Source organism: Salvia hispanica, chromosome 6 (assembly GCF_023119035.1).
Source record: "Salvia hispanica cultivar TCC Black 2014 chromosome 6, UniMelb_Shisp_WGS_1.0, whole genome shotgun sequence".
Lineage (NCBI taxonomy): Eukaryota > Viridiplantae > Streptophyta > Magnoliopsida > Lamiales > Lamiaceae > Salvia > Salvia hispanica.
The window spans coordinates 26,108,992-26,129,565 of NC_062970.1; the positions used below are offsets into that span (position 1 = coordinate 26,108,992).

Genomic DNA, 20,574 nt, shown 5'->3' on the forward strand with positions numbered 1-20,574 from the left:
AATTTTCGGCCCTAATCCTAAATCTTCGGGTTTCGAGCTAACCCACTGGCTTTTCGGGTCAATAGTATGTTGCTTTCCAATATTCTAAATTATTAAAAAGCAAATTGTCGTAAATAGTAAAGTATTATCAAAGTGATTAAGAGAAAGAAAATAATAGCAATTGAAAATTAAAACAAAATAAATAAACATATCGTTTAATTAATATCATACATGAATCATACTACAAGTAAATGGAAATAATGCATTTCATATAACCTTTAACTTTCAATTTGAGAGAGAAGACATAATTACCATATATTCTTCATATCAATGTTGTATTTAATATTGATATTACCAAATGTACTTCATATAAGTATATAATTCAAAATTTTAATTATATTTTTATATTAAATGCTCAACCTGTGGGCTAACCCGCAATCCACCCGGGCCAACCCGCATAACCCGCCGACCCTAACAGATTAGTCCATGTAGCCCGCTTCTGAATATGGGTTGCGATTTTCCGACCCTAACCCTATAATTTTACCGGGTAATTCGGGTCGACCCGTGGGTTTCGGGCTAGATTGATATCCCTAATAGTAAATGACCTTATGCTTTGAACTCTAATACATATTGTTTGTATTGAATTGGTATTTAATTGATATCGGAATGAATGAATATTACACGGTATTTGTATATCTCATAATATAGGAGATTGAAATATGACTGCAATAAAAAATACTCCATTCATTTTATAAAAGTACATATTTTATCTTTTTTAGTACAGTCCATATAAGTATATTTTTATGAGACGGAAAGAGTATAATATAGAGTACTAGTGAAATACTTTCTCCATCAGCATTATTGAAAAGAAAGTTATAAGCAAGACCTTTTTACCATTTATAGCAATAATGAATCGGGACTCATAATTATAAAAAATCAAAATAAAAAAATAGAACTCATACTATTAACTTAGAAGCAGTATCAACTATCTACAAAGTAAATATTCTCTATATCTTTGTGATTTAAATCAAGAGTCCAAGCTTGGTCACATACGACCTTTAATACACAATCAGAAAGCATAACCGGCGGCGGACACTGTCCAGACGCCTTGAGATACAACCATGGATGCCATAAACGGAGCTGCCAAAACAACATCGCACGCCTATTTAGAGGGCAGCAAAGTCAAAGAAACCAAGGCCCTCATCGCAGAGCTATGCCGCCACTTCTACCACCTCGGCTGGGTCTCCGGCACCGGCGGCAGCATCACAATCAAAGTCCACGACGATGCTATTCCCAAACCCCAACAGCTTATCGTCATGTCACCATCAGGTGCATACTACTTATTCTATGCCAAGATTCGATCTTTATGCTTAATTGATATTGTTTGAATGATGATTGTGTGTTTAATTGCTTTGTTTGTTTAATTGATTTGGGTGTTTTGTAGGTGTGCAGAAGGAGAGGATGATGGAGGAAGACATGTATGTGTTGTCCACGGATGGGACTGTGTTGTCTGAGCCACTGTCGAAGCCATGGCCGAATAAGCCTCCTAAATGTTCTGATTGTGGTCCATTGTTCTTGAAGGTCATGTGAATTCTTATATGATATCATTTGATTTTGTTTAGGTGTAGCCATTTAGGGCTGGTGATCATGTGAAATGGGGATATATGTTTTGAAATTATTGATGTATTGAGTTGGAATGTTCCCTTTTACTTTTTGGGTATTAGCGCCTAATATCACGAAACTTTCCAAATGTTTTTTTTTTTCACACGAACTTTAAACGTGACATAATATCACAAACTTATATAGTTGTTGCATTTTTATCGCCAAATCCGACTACATAATCATATCTGCATTCTAGGGACTTTATAATCACATAACTATCAGTTTTAAGTGATAACTATATATGTTCGTGATATTATATGCCAAGTGTAAAGTTCGTGTGAAAAAACAAACTTTTGGAAAGTTTCGTGAGCGCCAATACCCCTACCATTTTTTACTAGGCTAATACTGCTAACATGAAGAATTAAGGTAGTATCATGAGCAGATTAGTCTGTCGTTGTGAATTGTTAGAGCATGAAAGTGAATGGTTAAATCATGCATATGCACAATTTATATCTGCAGAAATTGAGATCTGGTATATGCTGAAGGTTGAGTTTAGTCACAGGTCTTATCACAAGATGTCAACAATGAATTTGAAAAGCAATATTGTCGCATTTTGCAGGCATATGAATTGCGTAATGCAGGTGCTGTCATCCACAGCCATGGCATGGAATCTTGCCTTGTAACAATGCTCAATCCATCTTCAAAAGAATTTCGTGTATGGGTCTTTGATATTCTATCCTAAATGAAAACAAGGATAATTTTCTGTTATACTTATATACTTATGCCGTCCTTCTTTATCTTTCTATTTGCAGATAACTCATATGGAAATGATCAAAGGAATTCTAGGGCATGGTTACTATGACGAGCTTGTTATTCCAATCATAGAAAATACTGCGCATGAAAGAGAGCTTACCGAATCTCTTGCAATAGCAGTACGGTTTCTTTTCTCTTTTTTTCTGAATATCGACTTTACTGCTTGCCCGCTAGGTGTGGACATGCTAACAAATGTCTTTGACCAATACTGACCGTCTTTTTATATAATTGTTGTTGAAGAACGAAAACCAAGAGGAACTGCTTAGATGTTTATGAATGCCTAGTTGTAAGAATAAATAAATAATTTAATAACACTGCTATCTCATGTGGTTCTCTCTGTTTAAAAGTTGGCACATATGAAATTGTTAATAATTGATATAATGTTATCTTCGCTGCATATCTCTGTTATGGTTGTGATATTTCATTTATGTACAGATTCAACGGAAACCAATAAACCAAATGAACTGTATTAACTAAACCAAATATAACACATGGTTGTGATATTTCATTTATCTGTACCTTGTATTACAGATAGAAGCGTACCCAAAAACCACAGCAGTCCTAGTTCGCAACCACGGAATATATGTGTGGGGAGATTCATGGATTAGTGCTAAAACACAGGTGAGCATGTTAGATAGTGATTCTTGTATTAGTATTACACAACGAAGAAAAGTGTACCTAGAGTTTATTCTCATTTTTTATATTAGATGTTCCATTCAAGAATTTCAATTCTTTCAGGCATTAGTTCAAAGTTTTCTTTTTCTTTCTTTCGAACAAAAGTGTGAATGAGTACCCTATTTTTCTTTGATCTTATATGAGAGTCATCATCATAGAACTACTTATACTATGTTTATGTTTTCTGCTGAAAATTGGTTAGATTATTGTTTTACCTCACAACAGGAAATCTACTTTTCTAGGCTGAATGCTACCACTATCTATTCGATGCTGCTATTAAACTTCATCAATTAGGCTTGGACTGGTCAACCCCGTCTCACGGTCCCATTCATCATCCTGGTGGAGGGCAGTCGAGCCTCAGGAATGCTGAACTCTCTGCAAATGGGGGCACCCTTTCTTCAAATAGTGGAAGTGGACAGCCAAGGGTATATTTTAAGTGATTCTTTGTCATGATACGACACATTCAGCTGATTATGCATTTTTGTTACATGATATGAGTGCATTGCAGAAGTGCATTGTACTGGACATCGAAGGAACTACAACTCCCATATCATTTGTAGCGGATGTTCTCTTTCCATATGCTCGTGAAAACATAGAAAAGCATTTGGTGCTGACGTATGATACTGCAGAAACACAAGATGATATTAAGCTACTATGTGCACAAGTAAGCTGACCATTTGACAACTAGTAGTTAGCTTGTCCATTGCCTTATGGCGTTTGTTGTATCAGGTAGATGAAGACTTGAAGAATGGCGTTGCTGGTGCTGTTCCCATTCCGGTTGATGGAGGAAAGGAGGAGATAACTGGTGCTGTAGTTGCGAATGTGAGGGCAATGATTACAGCTGACAGGAAAATTACTGCCTTGAAACAATTGCAAGTAAGCTGTACTTCTTCTTCTATACAGACTTATTAGACAGGAAAAGGAAATGGGAAACTAATAATGTGGTCCAATGAGTGAATGTCGGTCCCATTAGCGAGTCCTGTTATATTCAACCTTGTCAACATTGATTGGATAGAACTATTTGTTTATAAATACTTGGTGGATAGTTTCATTCATGATAACCCTTCGTACTCAGTCATGCTTATAAGGATGTTACAGCTCATTTCTCAACTTCCTGCCACGTAAGCTAACTAAATACACAACTAAGCTGTCATTTTCTAACTGCTATTAACTACCTAGTCATTGCTTTTTCAGCTTCTTCTCTTTAATGAAAACTTCTAATAGGACCGACATTGCAAATTTCCGAAAACATATTATCCATTTTAATTTCTTATACCTACTTTTGTCCAGGGTCATATATGGCGAACTGGATTCCTGAATCATGAGTTAGAGGGAGTTGTATTCGATGATGTTCCTAAAGCTCTCGAGAAGTGGCATTCTCTTGGAATAAAGGTTATTACTTTCATCCAGCATTACCTTGTGCGAATCCATCTCCATGAATTTGTTTGAGTTTTTGTTTGGCTAAACTCGCAAACAGAAAATCATTCCTGTGAGAGCCTATGTGATAGACAATGTTTATAGGCGTATAAACTCTTGAAGGTTAAAGATTAACTCAATTTACATACAGGCACGGCCTGGAGATGTACATCGGCTTCTTGAATCACCATGAATTTTTTAGTAACACGGGATTTGTGGTTACTCTATCTCACATTCGCTCTTCTTTAGGGGTATATATATTCGAGTGGGAGCAGACTAGCTCAGAAGCTCTTGTTTGGCAACACTAAGTACGGGGATCTCAGGAAGTACTTGTGTGGGTTTTTTGACACCACGATAGGGTAAGGCATATCGACTTCATATTCTTGCATCCCGTCCTCTGCCTAGGCTGACATTTCTCTTGGTTCTATGAAAGGAACAAGAAAGAAACTAGTTCCTACGTGCACATTACCGAAACTCTAGGAGTCGACAACCCATCAGAGATTTTGTTCCTGACTGACGTCTACGCAGAAGCTACAGCTGCAAAAGCAGCAGGTAACATTCCCAGCTCCCCTAACAAATTTTCTTGAATGTCAAAAACTTATATTCATCTCCAATTTGGATTCCTTGATCACAATTTAGATTTACCGAAAAGTGCATCTTTGCAATATGTGGAGAGTGACGACAAGTTGAGGTGGTGCCATATAGCGTTTTTTTGTCTGTTTTTATGACTGAAAATCCCGTGTTTATGTAGGTATGGAGGTGATAGTCTCCATTCGGGCTGGAAACGGACCTCTTCCAGAGAGTCATGGCTTTCGGACAGTGGAGTCATTTTCGGAGGTCTGAATGCACAAAGCTGTGATGTGTAAAATTCAACACTCTTTTGCTGGAGGCCAACTTCTGCTGACTTTTCCTGTTTCTACTCAATTGTGCTTTCTGAAAATAAAAACCATACAAGGAAGGATCTAATGTTGCTTTTTCTCCCAACTCCATGCTTGTTTTTAAAGTAGCAGTCTTGTTAAACATCAGTATCAGATTGTATTGTGTCATGAAACCAAATCTTAAACGCAACAGTGTATTTTATACTTCCTCTGTTTGTCGTTAGGAGTTCCGATTTACTACTATTTTAGTCGTCTTTCATTAGGAGTCCCAAGTAATGGTAGGTCTCCACTTGTGTCACTCACATTTTATCATAAAACTGATACTCACTTTTTTTCAACAAATATGAAACATTTGGTTTTCAGTATGAGATTTTGTAATTTTATGAAGAGAGAGTAAAGTAAGAGATAAAGAAATAGAGATGATGTTGTTTCTATTTGAGAAAATATTTCATTTTTAATGGATAATTTAAAAATGAAAACGTTTCATTTTTAATGAGATTGAGTTTAGAATTTTTTAAAACTCGTGCCAAATTCAAATGACATTTTTAACGGTGGACTGGTTATCCGCGTTTCATGAGAATTGAGAACAGTTTGATACAGAGAATTATTAGCATTTAATAACCTATAATCAGGTCGAATCAGATAGTCATGTATATGTATAATGTATTCATACATAAAGAGAGGTTATTAGCATTTTCAGCTAATCAGTCAAATCAATATAATAATGCCAATTTTTGCTTCATATTCAATCATCGCAAAATTTAAGGGCCACTTCATCCAATCATTCTATGACTATGGTGTGGGATATTTTTAAAATAATAAATAGTACTAGTAGAAAATAAATTCGATTTCCGTGATTTATTCATGGTCACTTTCGGGAAATTTCCAATATATTGAACTAGTTTAATAATTGTGTCTAAACATTTTATTAATTGATTGAAAAATAGAGAAGCTGAAATTGGGAAAGATAATGTGGAAAAAGGATCCACTCATCCACTTTGGTCCCTTTTTTGACATTTTGTGTTTCATCAACAGCTGGTCACACATGCAATGCTTTTTACTTATGCCACAAAGAGAAACAATATAGAGTCAATTGGGATATTTATTATTTTAAAATACATTTTTTCCGATTAATAGATCGAAAGTTGAATCGATCATAATCACCATACGTATTTTTTTAGAGTGTCTCCGGTGGCGCCCTTCCCATTAGGACTTCCCATAAAAATTTTCTGTCACGTCATCACTAGCCATTCCCATTTCACTAGGACTTCCCACTGCACTAAGACTTTCACTAGGACTTCCCGCAATAAAATTAATTCACTATTAAAATTAGAATTTACGGAATTTAAATTCGACACGAATACGAACGAGGAAATGCGAATATTTCATTAAAAAAAATATACATCATTCGGAAAAAAAAATTACATAGTAGATTGGAAAAAAAGCAACCACATCAACGTGCACCGACCCGTGCATACAATCTATGCTGCCCAACATCCCAGGGAACCCGTGCACCGACCCGTGCATATTTATCAGCCGCTGGCAGTCTTCGGGGCTCGGACGCCGAAGATACTGATCCCCGAATATCAATCTAACGCCCGCGCAAAAATTCAGCAGGCACTCAACGACTGAAGACTCGCCAATGTGGAGGTACTCGTCGAACATGTCGGCCGGGCCTCCGTACACCAGTTGCCTAATTGCGGCAGTGCACTTCTGTATTGCCGTGAGTCCGGGTTTGCCAGCCGCATCCTCCCTGATCCGGGTTTGCCAGCCGGAATAAGGCATCCCCAAAACGCGGCTGCGGAGCAAAGTAGTCCTCATACAACCGAATATGTGCAGCAATGTGGTCCCGGGGTACATGACGTCGGTGATGGATCGGCCGAGGTATCGCCGCCGCCGCCTGCTGCCGCTGCCGGAGCAATCGATCAATCGCCTCTTGCACAACGAGATCCAATTCATTATCACTATCACCACCACTATCACTAGCGCCTCCGCCACTACCACTCACACGACTACTCGCCATTCTAGATATACTTGAAAAAAGAGGTTAGAGAGAGAAACTTGTCAACACAAGTGGTGTGAATGAAATGAAGTTCACCGAGCCCTATTTATAGAGTTTCAAAAAAAATAAAAATAAAACGCGGACGTCCGACCTTCGCCACAGTAGCTGACGTCCGGTCGGACGTGGGGGTGAGGGGCGAGCCCATCCGACGGGCACATGGGACGGGCGTGGGCGCCCTTCCCGTTCACTACGGTAGGACGTCCGCCATTGGAGACACTCTTAGAAAACCATGATGATTTACTTATTTACACTAAAGTTTTTGTTGGTCCATCTAATAATGCACATCTAGCTTTGTAAATCCCCTCAGAATATATATATCTTTGGCTAGAATTTATCAATGTTTCTTAGATCTTCTTTCTCGGCCAACATATATGTAAATGTATTGAGCCCATAATAAAAAAATAATTGGAGTCATAGTAAGATTATCTAATATTGAAATAGAAAAGATTGGTTTTAGATACATACTCCTTTGGTTCCATTTAAGATTGGTTTTAGATACATACTCTTTGGTTCCATTTAAGATGAACATAACTAATGCAAATGGTCCTTAAAATTATACATTTCACACGCTAACGGTCCCTAAAATTTGAAAATATCATGGGCAATCCTTGTACTAAGGTGTAATCACATTTATGGTACTTTTACGTAGTTCTTTTTTTTCTAAAAGAGTGAACTACATAAATGGTACTTGATCTTTCAACTTCGCATATAAATGGTACTTGATCTTTATTTTATATCGTTTTTGGTACGTATAAATCACATTTTCGGTACCTGATTCGCCCCACAATACCCTTTAAACAAATTCATTTTTCCATTTGTATCCTAAAAGATATTTTAGGCATTGACAAAACTAGTACCAAAAGTGATATTATAATATCTTCTCTCATTCTCCTCACCCTTTATACTATTATTATTAATCAATATTAATATTATTATTTTGATATTATAAATTAATAATTAATCTATTTTTTATTATCATTTAAATATACTTAATCATTGTGATTATATTTAATTACTATAATAATATCATTGTTATAAAAGTAAAAACTAGTAGTAATTAATAATTAATCAATAAGCCTTAATCAAAATTTAAAATTGTGAATTGCATTCATAATGATAAAAGAGTTAAATATTTTTAGTTAGGTGTTTCAACCCTAAAATGAGTATAAATAATTTAATTAAAAATATTCAATTAATTTAATTACTTTAAATAATTAATTTAATTAGGTATTTTGTTATTGATTTATATTATGAATGCAATTAAATGTATGTATAAAACACTAAAAGGAAAGAAGAAAAAGAAGAGAAAAGAAAAAAGAGGAAACATAAACTATGAAGAAAAAAGAAAGAAGAGAGGAAGATAAAATACTAAAAAGAAAAAAGAAAATGAAGAAAAAAGAAAGAAGAATAAGCTAAAGAAGAAAAAAAGAAATAAGAAAGGAAAAAAAAATCACATAGTTGGTTCTATTTAATTGAAAATTTCAAAAATATTCTCCATAACAAAAAAATCACATGTTTGGTACCTAGGGTTATTTTTGTCATAGGATACCAAAAACGATGTAAAATAAAGATCAGATACCATTTATGTGCGAAAATAAAAAATCAGGTACCATTTACATAGTTCACTCTTTCTAAAATGATACTACTATATGATTATATATAGAGTGAACTACAAAAATAGTCCCTGGACTATGTGTTTATCTCGCCAATGAACCCTGGACTTTAAAAATATCTCCAGACAACCCTGGACTAAGCGTTTATCTCGAAAATGGTCATTTTTCACTGTTTCGTGACGAAAATACCCTTTTGGAAGGTTTTGGGGGTTTGGACAATTTAGTCTTTTTACATTTTAAATCTGATATTATTTCAGTGATGTACTAAATTTGATATTATTTCAAAATTATCATTCTTCTTCCCTTTTTCCATCCTTCACTTTGTTTCTTTATTTCAATATTAGATTTAATTTTATAAAATTAAATTTTAAATTTCAATTTTTAAATATCAATAAATTGTTTTAATTATTAAAATAACTATTAAATAACAAATTAATAGTTTTAATCAATATTTGATAGTGTCTAATATTTAATCAATAAGGTACGATGACGCCTTAGTTTTAATCAATATTTAATAGTTTTAATCATAAATAGATCATATAACACGATTTATTCCGAAATAAACATGCATCTAATGTATAGGAGAATTTGACCAAAAATATTATGAAGTTGACTAAAAATTTGATACTACTAAAAATTTGATATAGGAGAATTTTTGTTGAAATTTTCTAGTTAATTTTGATTGTTTTCAAATTAATAAACGAAAATTATATTAGTCTTACATTAGATGCATATTTATTTCGGAATAAATCGTGTTATATGATCTATTTATGATTAAAACTAAGGTGTCGTTGTACCTTATTGATTAAATATTAGACACTATCAAATATTGATTAAAACTATTAATTTGTTATTTAATAGTAATTTTAATAATTAAAAATATTTATTGATATTTAAAAATTGAAATTTAAAATTTAATTTTAAAAATTAAATCTAATATTGAAATAAAGAAACAAAGTGAAGGATGACAAAAGGGAAGAAGAATGATAATTTTGAAATAATATCAGATTTAGTACATCACTGAAATAATATCAAATTTAAAATGTAAAAAGACCAAATTGCCCAAACCCCCCAAAACCTCCCAAAAGGGTATTTTCGTCACGAAACAGTGAAAAATGACCATTTTCGAGATAAACGCTAGTCCAGGGTTGTCTGAGGATATTTTTAAAGTCTATGGTCCATTGGCAAGATAAACGCATAGTTAAGGGACTAATTTTATAGTTCACTCTTATATATATAGGCAGTGCAATATGGGAAGTACATACTTTTGTTAAGTGTTTACTCAACTTATTAAAATTAACCACATAATATGGAAAAACATTTGATTTGTTGTTGCAAGATTCTAAAACATTAAGATAATTCCAACTTTCAAGATATGTGATTCTTGGAAAAGAATTCACTCAACAAATTGACAAAAGCTTTGTGTGAGCAAGGAGAGAGAATGAATGAGTCTTCGCAACTTGCAGCCTTGCACCTTTTCAATGTGGCTATGCTAGGAAATTTGTTGGAGACGTATATTTGGATTATACACTAGTATACTAAGGTATAATGATGTCTCAGATGTATAGTATACTCAGGTATAATGATGTCTCAGATCTTAGGCATACTATGATAAATTAATTAAATTATATTCACCTTTTAATTTTCTAATAGCGGCCGCTTTTATATTTGGGTAGACGACATCCAATATGTGTGGTCCGCATTTTATGATTGGACAGACAATATTCAGTAATTATTTTGTGATTATAGTGGAACTTCTTATTCGGGTTTGAGTTGCAATGTGATCATCACTCTCTATTGGATGAAGGTTGACAGATAATAACCTCATGTTTCTTGCTCTTTTTTTTCCTATTGTCATGTCGGTACATTGATTTTATTTTTATTATGAATAATAATAATAATAAAATTATTATTATTATCATTAAGTGCTTTTGTAATGCTAACATAAATTTTAACATAAATCTAAATGAAAATTTGCTAGCCCAAAGAACAATGTTTCATCGCCTAAAGTTTAGATATAGTAGCTAAGTAGCAGAAATGATATGTGAAGAGGTGCGTAAACTTTACTCGGAATTAAACTTAGGGAAGAAAAAAATGTAATATAAAGATTTTAATAGAACTTAGAAGGATAATTTAGGGGGAAATTTAAATTACTTTGTAAATTAAAAAAAAAAATTAAAATACAATACAAGTAGGAGCATTTATCCAAGTAGGAGACATGTGGCCCTGCCATTGACTTTATGCAATGAATGAATTTCAAATTTGATTCATGGAATATGAATTTCGCATTTTAAGTCCCTGAACTTAAAAAAATATCGCCACTAACATTTGAATAATTATTAATCATATTTTAGGTCCTTTTCTGTTTATTTTTTCCCCCTTTTGCCCTGGATTGCATAAGGGCACATTTCATCTAATTTATTGATATTTTATGGATTCAAAGATAACATTATATTTTTTTAGTATCAATTTATACAAACATAAAATGTATATATAAATCAATAATAGGTGAGAATATGCATTATATTTTTCAGAATATATTATTACAAATATTTGTATATTAGTAGTATTAGATTATATTATGTGCATGATTTTTTATATATGGCTCAATTTCTGTAAAGGTGTAGTGTACAGTCATACAGGATAATAATTTATAAAATCATTTCTAGTAAAATATTAATTTAATAGACTAAAATTGATGAATTTATTGGTTATTAAAACAAAACTGCATACAATGCTATTATTATACTCCCTCAATCCCACATTACTTGAGACGTTTTTTTTCGGCACGGGATTTAAGAAAACTATGTTTAGTGAGTTAAATAAAGTGAGAGAAAGAATAGAAAGTAAAGTAAAAGAACGAATAAAGTATGTGGGATCAGATGTTTTATTTTTAGCAAAAAAAAAAAAGAAATGACTCAAGTAACTTGATACAATCCAAAATGAATATGACTCAAGTAACTTAGGACATAGAGTAATATTTATTTATACGTTCAATAATAATAACAAAAAAAAAATCAACTCATTCGTAAATATGATGTGTAATAATATGTAAATATCTATAATAATTATTTCTAAAATTCTAATGTGTATTTTTTAAAAATTATTATCTATATATATACTGGGTAGTGATAAAATGCAAACTCTATATATTGTACAAACTATAAACTCATCAGCACAGTGCCAACACATTATAAAATTTCAAGATTTTGATATCAATAAAGTGTCAACACAGCGTCAACTGTTGACACTGCATTGATATTTTTTTGTTACTGTTATTATGTTATCCGTTGAATTTTCTAATGGTCCACGCCGTAGTGTGGAGTTTGTACAATATTTAGAGTTTATATTTTGTTACGTCCATATATATATATTTATATAAATTTGAAAAAATATGTAATGTTAGATTTGGATTTCTAAAATATTAATGAATTTAGATTAAGTATGCCTCGTAGGGGTTTAGGGGCAAAATGACAAAATATAAGTAGAGAAGAATCTTAAATGTGATTAATGATTTTTAAGAGACACATGGTGATATTTTTTCGAGTCCAGAAATCTAAACGTGCTAACCTCATTTTCTGGGGACCAATTTTTCAGTTCACGTTTATGTAAATATATAAATTACTATGTGACTGCAAACTGAATTTTGGTCTTTTTTGTTAGATTTTGGATAGTTTCCACGTTTTAAATGTAATTATGCATAGTTCATGTTTATGTAAATTATCATGTGACTGCAAACTGAATTTTGGGTCATTTTGTTAGATTTTGGATAGTTTCCATGTTTTAAATGTAATTATGCATAGTTCTATATATTTTTGTCAAAATTGGAGGGTGAGAGTATATATAATGCGTGACTGTCTAAGAAATATACTCCCTCCATCCATGAAAAATAGAGCACATTTTTCATTTTTGATTGTCCACGAAAAATAGGGCACGTTCAAAAAAAGAAAGTTTTCAACAACTTCTCTCTTACTAATAATATCGACCCCATGTTCCACTAACATTACTTCTCTCTTACGTTCCATTCACAAAGTGCCCTATTTTTCATTGACGGATGGAATATAAGTTAAAAATACTACTCCATATGTTAAAAATCAATAATTCTTATATGAATAATTTTACCTAAAATTGAAATAGGATTTTGAGAACTCATTTGAAAAGCCCAACGGAATATTCCTATCTATCTACGAATAAAAGTCTTTTTTTTTTTTTTTTTGAATTTTGGTTCGTCTATAGATAGGAATCTTATTTCATTATTACTGCCCCTAATGATGGAAGGAGGGCGTACATATATGTTGTATGTGAGTACATACAGTACAAAATGCAATAGAATCTAAGAAGCAACTCTAATTTGCACTTTCAATGAAGTTGAAAATTAACATAACCATTTCTGACTTACCCTGACGCATACACGCACAAATGTACAACTAATTACACTAGTCGATTTGGTATAAAGTTCTAAGATATTTTTCAACTATAGTATTCTTAAGGGCATCCGCACCGCGTCTCGATGCGGTCCCTATCTCGTCCCGACGAGACGAGACAGCATCGAGACGGCGACGCGGCATGCATCTCGTCCCGAAGAGACGAGCCGTCTCGTCGCGTGACGCATCCTGAAGAGGCCGGCCTCGAGCTGGCGAGACACGCGCCTTGGCGATGTGGCGTGCTCCGGTTCGTGCGTGACGCCCACTCGCCGGCCCGCGAGTGGGCGTCGTTTATATCCGTTTACAATGTTTTTTTTTTTTTTTTTAAAAAAATCAGGAAAATTCGAAAATAAAATAAATTAAAATATTGTAATTTTTAATTTTTGTATTTTTCAATATTGTAATAAAAATTGAAAATTAAAAAATTAAAATTAAAATTAAAATTAAAAATACTCCATAGGATTTCAATTATGTATTTTTCGTATTTTCGGATGTTGTAATTTTTGTGGTTTTTAATGATTTAATGAATTATTAGTATTAATTTAATATTTCAATGAAATATTAATTGAATTTGTTGGAAATAAAAATAAAAAATGAAATTGAATGAATAGTTAAGGGATGGGATGGTTAAGAGATGGAGGGATGCAGGTGTTGTCTCTTAGTTAAGAGATGAGGTGAAAAGTACAGTGGGGTCCATGAATAGTGAAGAGATGAGACGGTTAAGAGACGGATAAGAGACAGGGATGCGGATGGCCTAATGGAGGGCTACAAAATAAATCGACTCTAATATACCTTCTTAATTGGGAGACATTTTAGATGTTTTAGAGCATTAGCAATGGAGGGCCGATGGGAGGGCCTTCCGCATCGGCCTCCATCGCCCCCCCATAGTGGAAAATGGGCCGCCGAGCGCCCCCTCCCTCTCTCCCCCATATGGCCGATGTATCGGCCCTAGCCGTTGAGGAGGGCTCTCCGATCGGCCCTCCATTGTGGAGGAAGGGCCGCCGGTCGGCCCTCTCACCTATTTTTTTTTATTTTTTTTTTTTATTTTTTCTATATATATCTCCATTTCCCTTCACTTTCACACTATTCCTCCACTTTCCATCACTTTCCACACTTATCTTTTCACTCTACACCTCCTCTCTCTACAAAATGGATTCCGACAACTCTCCCCAAGTATCCGGCAACGGAAGGCCATACACGGGCGTAACCCAAATTCCGCCCGTATCCCAAACTCCACCCACTCTGCAAAATCCCTACTTCAACCAACCTCCACCATCGGTGCAAAACCCCTACTTTAACCAAGTTCCCGGAGGCAACATATTCGGTGGAGGATTCACTCCTTATTTTCCCGGGAACCAACCCGCGGCCTTCCCTCAAATCTCCGGGAGCACCTTTGTCGGTGCTGATCGGCCAATTACCCCTCAGGCGTTCCACTGGAGCATCGGAAGAGGAATCGGCCCGAATTATGGGGACACGGTGTACCGGCCAGAGATGCTGAGTTCTACACCCGACACTCACGGATCTACAACTTTTCCAGTCACAGATCCGAGCTTCAGTACGGAAGAGTATGAAGTGGAGGAGATGCACCCATCACCTGTTGGGGTTTGTATACTAAAAGATGCTTCGAGCGTACATGCCTTTGTATAGTCAGCTTGTGCATGTATACGAGAAACGCCACGTCCACTTGTTTACCTATTTATGAGAATAAATAATATAATATAATGGTTTATTATTGAAATATAATAAACAAGTCTAAGGCTTTTTACTAAGAAGGTCAAGTAGGGAAATTCAATGAATCTCCTCATGAGTTTTCCAGTAGGGGACTTGGCCAGATCTAGTAAGAAGAAAAACGTATTCACAACCTAGATAGGCTTTGGCTACCTATTGGTACGGTTGCGGTGTTTGTGATAATTCTCTCTTACCTAAGAAGAGATTAGTAACACCGGTGTGGTAAAGCACTGAAAGGATCTAATACGAAATGTATTCTTTATTGCTATCTACTGAAAGAATATATTTCAGAAAGTTTAGTATTTTCTAGTCTATGATATTAATATCAATATTGTTTATTCAATCAAACGCCACTTTGACTTATCAATGTGAGAGTTTGTACGTAACTCAAGTTCATGATATCTTGGGTGGTAGTAATTGAATAACATGAAGGTATTGGAATATTATTTCATAGAATTCGCGTGCCCAGTGTGGTATGATTAAATCCCTAAGGGGTGATCCCCAAGAGGTGTTTGAAAAAGGAATTTATTATTCAGAAAACTGCGCAATTGGAATTTATTCCACGAATAATAAATAAAGTTTCAAAGTAGAAAAACTCTTTGAAGAATTAATTTAATTTTAGTCACATAGCAAACAAAAGAATTAAATTGACGGATCAAGATAATCTTAAACGCGGGAAATATTATAAAATAAAATGGACCCAAGTTATTTGTAATTTGGTGATTTAGATGAGAGTGCAATATTATTCTTTAGTGGAACAAAATAATATTTCATTGATAATATATCAAATCATAGGCCATTTGATTTAATTAGTAATTTATCTAATGGGTGAGCCCAACATCTAAGTCATTCCATGGATCCCCATCCTAGCCCAACAAGTCCATTATAAATAGTGATGAGATGTGGAAACCCTAGCACACCATTATTCACAACACTCCTCCCCTTGCCTCGGTTTTCGTGCCTTGGCACGTGGGAGAATTAGGGTTTTGTTTTGTTCTTGTTCTATCCTAATTCATAGGATTAGATCAAGACAATATTGAGTTTGTGATTGGTTTTCCCTAGATCTCTTCAAGACTATTATTGATTATTCAAGATCCGCCCACACGGATGGATGATCAAGGACAAGGGAATAGGTTGGAAGATTCATGGTCGATATTCCAAGGATCTCCGGGTGGTGCAGCTAGCAACGTCAACCCAATGATGGATCAAGAGGTAACAATCGAATCTACATCAAATATGCATGACTATGTGTTTATTTGATGTTATATCTATAGATCTATGTTTATTGCATTAAATTGGAGTCGAATGCATAATCACCTAAATAGATCCGTTAAGGACCTGTTTGTTTTCCGTGTCTTCCGCTGCGGTAGTCCCAACATCACCTCCAAAAGAGAAGGAGAAGGGGAAGGGGAAGGAGAAGGCGCAAGCGAAGGGGAGGCCGCAGACCCGGAGGCGCCTGCTCCAAAGGGTAGAAGGCCGCGAACACATTATACGGTAGCTGAGACGCTTGCTCTGGCAAGGGTTTGGATCGATATCGGCGAGGATGCGGTTGTGTCGAACAACCAACGGAAGCTTGGCTTCTGGACACGCATCGCGCAACGATACAATGAGGAGGGAGTGAAGCCTAAATGGGCACCTTCTCACAAGGCGCCGGAGCTTCGCAGGCATTTCGAGCGTGTCATGTTCCAAATTGGTAAGTTTCATGGCATATACGAGAACAATTGCAGAATGATGTCGAGCGGTATGAGCTACGCTGACGTGCGGGATTTGTCGCTCCACCAATTCACGAGTACTGTCAGCAGCGTCGGGTTCCAACACTGGGACGCCTACATGAAACTGAAGGATCATGAAAATTTTCGGGCAGGAATTGAGGCGGCAGCGACGACGGGCTCGGGGGGAACAAAGCTCGTTCAATCTGGGAGTTTTAGCGGCAGCGGTCCGACACCAACTGACTTAACCGAGTCAGTTGAGGTTTTTCAGCCCACTCCTCGGCGCCCAATGGGAGTGAAAGCGGCGAAGGCGAAGGGGAAGGGGAAGTCTCAGGGGAGCGCCTCCCAGTCGACCGGTGGGGACGCGGAGGGTGATGTACGGATTGCTGGATAAGCTCAACTGCATAAGTACTATAAGTTGTATCGAGAAGAACCGGATGATCGTGTGAAGTTGGACATCTGGAAAACTATCAATCGGATGAAGAAACAGATGGGTCTGCATTTCGACGACGAAGCCGATGCCGATCCCTGACTCGTATCTAGGCTTTAATTTATAGTTTTTCCTCTGTGGATTTTTTTTTCTTTTCAATGTAGGTTTTTTTTTAATCTCGTTGTATTCTATTTTCCAATCTTGCAATACAACGACGATTTGCGTATTAATATTTTTTTGCATTTAAAATTATTTAATTTGACAACATAATAAAGATACAAGTGCTATAAAATTAAAACAAAATAAATGATGATGTGGAAATGAATTGGAAATAGGAAGGTCTTATGGGAGGGCCCTTCCATTGTGGGAAGATAGGTCCTCTCAAAAATTGAGGACGTGAATATAATAAAAAAAGAAGGGCTCTACGGCCCTTCCATTGGTAATGCTTTTTAGAAGTAAAATCTACTGAAAACATTATCGCAAGTAGTAATAGACTAATAGCATACATACCTATATTTTTAATTAATTAATAGTAACATAATCTTAATTCGGGGACATTTTAGACAATACCATCTATACACGTGATTAATTGAATTATTGATCACAGCACTTGAACTTCAAACTAAGACGGTAGTAGGTAATTAACTATTGGAATTAGTATTTCAAATTTTCAATATATCCGGTAATAACTGTCACCACCCAACAACCATTCAAACAAAAAAAAAAGGAAAGAAATTAATTAATACAGCTTGATGTCACGTTTTGTTATTTCCATTTTACTTGCAGCATATAATATATGTGTTACAATATAATTATTTTCGTCAAGAAATTACGAAATTGTATTTTTATCATATGTATAATTAATTTGATAAATATGTTTATGAAAGTACAGGATATATGCAGAGAATATGATCCGATGCCACCATTAACCTTTGTTTTTCTTTTTTTGAGAGTATCCTCCCATTTCTTAAATTCTATGCCAAAAAGAATTATTCTTTTGTTAGAGTAGTCATTTTCTATTTCCCATACATTTCTTTTCAAATTCTCCATCTCCATGCACATATATTTTGTTTATTACTACTATGTAATAAAAATATATCTGTGCAACTGGAATTAAAAACTCTATTGCTCTTATTACTAAATTATTCTGATGAGACTCTTGATACTAATAATTATTATTATAACAATAATGAAACTAGTAGGAGTAGAGTCGTAAACTAAGAAGAAACTACTAATACCAATTTAATACTTTATCATTGTTTTTCTTTAGAGAAATTAATAGTTGATGAAGATGTTGTTTAACTATCACCTTCTTTCATTGTATACTATTCACCCCATTCCAACCAAAATGACACGCCTTCCTTTTTATTTAATCTCAATCAAGATATAACATATTTGTATTTTTAAAACTTTCTATACAGACCCTCTTTCCCTCTATTTAATACTTAGCCTCACTTTTTCTCTATCCAATTAACCACATTAACTACAATTTCTAAAATCTGACTAAAAAATGTTTCTATCATTTTTCTTTCATAAAAAACAAGCATTTTTCTGAAAAAAGAAAAGCACAAAAAATTACAATTTCAACCGGTAAACATATGACTGTTAGAACAAAAAAGTTGTGAACAAGTAAGCCAAACAAGAAACGAAGCAAAAAATGTTAGAAATTAGCCCAATTTTGTGTTAATTAATCCATTTATGGCTAAAAGATGGAAGATTAAAAATGAATTGTACAAAAGGAGATCAAGAAGTAGAGGCCCGCGGCGAGGTAACCGGAAAGAGCGGCAGCAGCTGCGGCGGCTCCGGCGCGGTCCGCGGCGACGGGTGGAAGTAGAATTTCTTGTCCGCAATCGCCCTCTCCTCCTCGTTGATGATCGGCGTGACCGGGCTCAGCATCAGCGCCGGAAAATCAAGTATGCTCGGCGACAGAATTCCGGGCGATTTGGAATTGGAATTGGAATTGGAATTCGAATAATTGGGGGAAAAGGTGTTGATGATGAGGCCGTTCTTGAGGCTGTTGCGGCGCTCGTAGAGCTTGAAGCCTTGCTTCTTCTGATTGGTGCTCTTGATGGGTGGAATGCCGATGCCAGAGCCGGAGCCGGAGCGAGGAGGCGTGGGAGATGGATCGGGTTTGGGGGATCCGGTTAGCATTTGGACGACCTGTTTGAAGGTGGTGGTGTCGGCTTGGACGAAGGTGGTTGGGTAGGGATTGTTGGCGTCGTGGGATCTGGGCTTTGGGGTTGGGGTGTGGGGTGGGGTGGGGAGGGGGAGGGGGAGTGGGGAGGCATTGATGCTGCTGCTGCTGGAGCTGTTTGTGGGAGAGGCCTTCTTCTCTCTTGGTGATGATGCTGAGCTCATTTCCATCTTGGATAGAGAGAGAGAGAAAGAGAGAGAGAGAGAGGGTTTCGAGAAAAGTGATGAATGAATAAGTGAAAAACAAGAAAGGTTGTTTTGTTTTGGTTTCAATTGTAGTTCTACTGTACACACTCACATATTCTCTCCCTCTCTCTCTTTACTACGCTCTTTTACTACTAGTATTTCTCTCTCTCATGTAGTTGTCTGGTTTTTGGAAGGCTGAGGAGTGATTGTCCAACCATAAAATGGTAGACTCCATCCATTCTAACGGTCTAATTCATAAAGGAAGGAAACGAATGCTCTATGCTCCATAATAATTCTTCAACAACTCTAACCTCAACCATTCTTTCACTTCACGCATTACATATTATTCAAACGGATTATTCAAACTCCAAACGCCAAACATGGAATACTTTATTAATTGCCATTCCAATTTTAAAAGTCAATACATACTTCATTTGTTATCACCAACAATTTGACTCTTAATTATGATCGCCAACACTCAAGACTCAAGAGTAAACCTAAAGTCTGGCAATCAATAGATGCTTACGTTTAACCACCTCATCAATAACCAAAAATTCCAAATTGTTTTACAAGTTAATACTCTCTAGTCTCCCCGTCACTCACTCAAAAAATATCAACTTTGTAATTTTAAAATAATTAAATAATAAGTACAATACCCCTAGACATACTTTTATTTACAACTTATATCATTATAATACACTGCTAATGACGTGGAGTCAATTTTCCATTAATATTGATTACATCAATATTTATCTTTCTCTTACTTTACCAATTATACATTATAACTCATACTGAATTAAATGTGTATATTTTTTAGGGACAAATGGAGTACTCCTGTCAAGCTTAGAGCCTTAGGGTGTCTCCAC

General features: G+C 35.3%; 2 protein-coding genes across 2 annotated transcripts; one reads left to right on the plus strand and one right to left on the minus strand.

Annotated features, from left to right (window-relative positions):
* Positions 1-996: 996 nt before the first annotated feature.
* On the plus strand, positions 997-5,567 carry LOC125196500 (probable bifunctional methylthioribulose-1-phosphate dehydratase/enolase-phosphatase E1 1). Its single transcript, XM_048095033.1, has 12 exons — positions 997-1,308; positions 1,424-1,560; positions 2,201-2,296; positions 2,394-2,513; positions 2,926-3,015; positions 3,312-3,494; positions 3,578-3,733; positions 3,799-3,945; positions 4,360-4,461; positions 4,735-4,844; positions 4,919-5,037; positions 5,237-5,567. Exons 1-12 carry the CDS (start codon positions 1,101-1,103, stop codon positions 5,326-5,328), a joined length of 1,560 nt encoding a protein of 519 aa, XP_047950990.1. The 5' UTR covers positions 997-1,100; the 3' UTR covers positions 5,329-5,567.
* A 13,420-nt stretch (positions 5,568-18,987) lies between these two features.
* Positions 18,988-19,921, minus strand: LOC125193451 (VQ motif-containing protein 4). The gene has a single exon (XM_048091240.1). It carries the CDS (start codon positions 19,691-19,693, stop codon positions 19,073-19,075), a length of 621 nt encoding a protein of 206 aa, XP_047947197.1. The 5' UTR covers positions 19,694-19,921; the 3' UTR covers positions 18,988-19,072.
* Between the last annotated feature and the right edge of the window lie 653 nt (positions 19,922-20,574).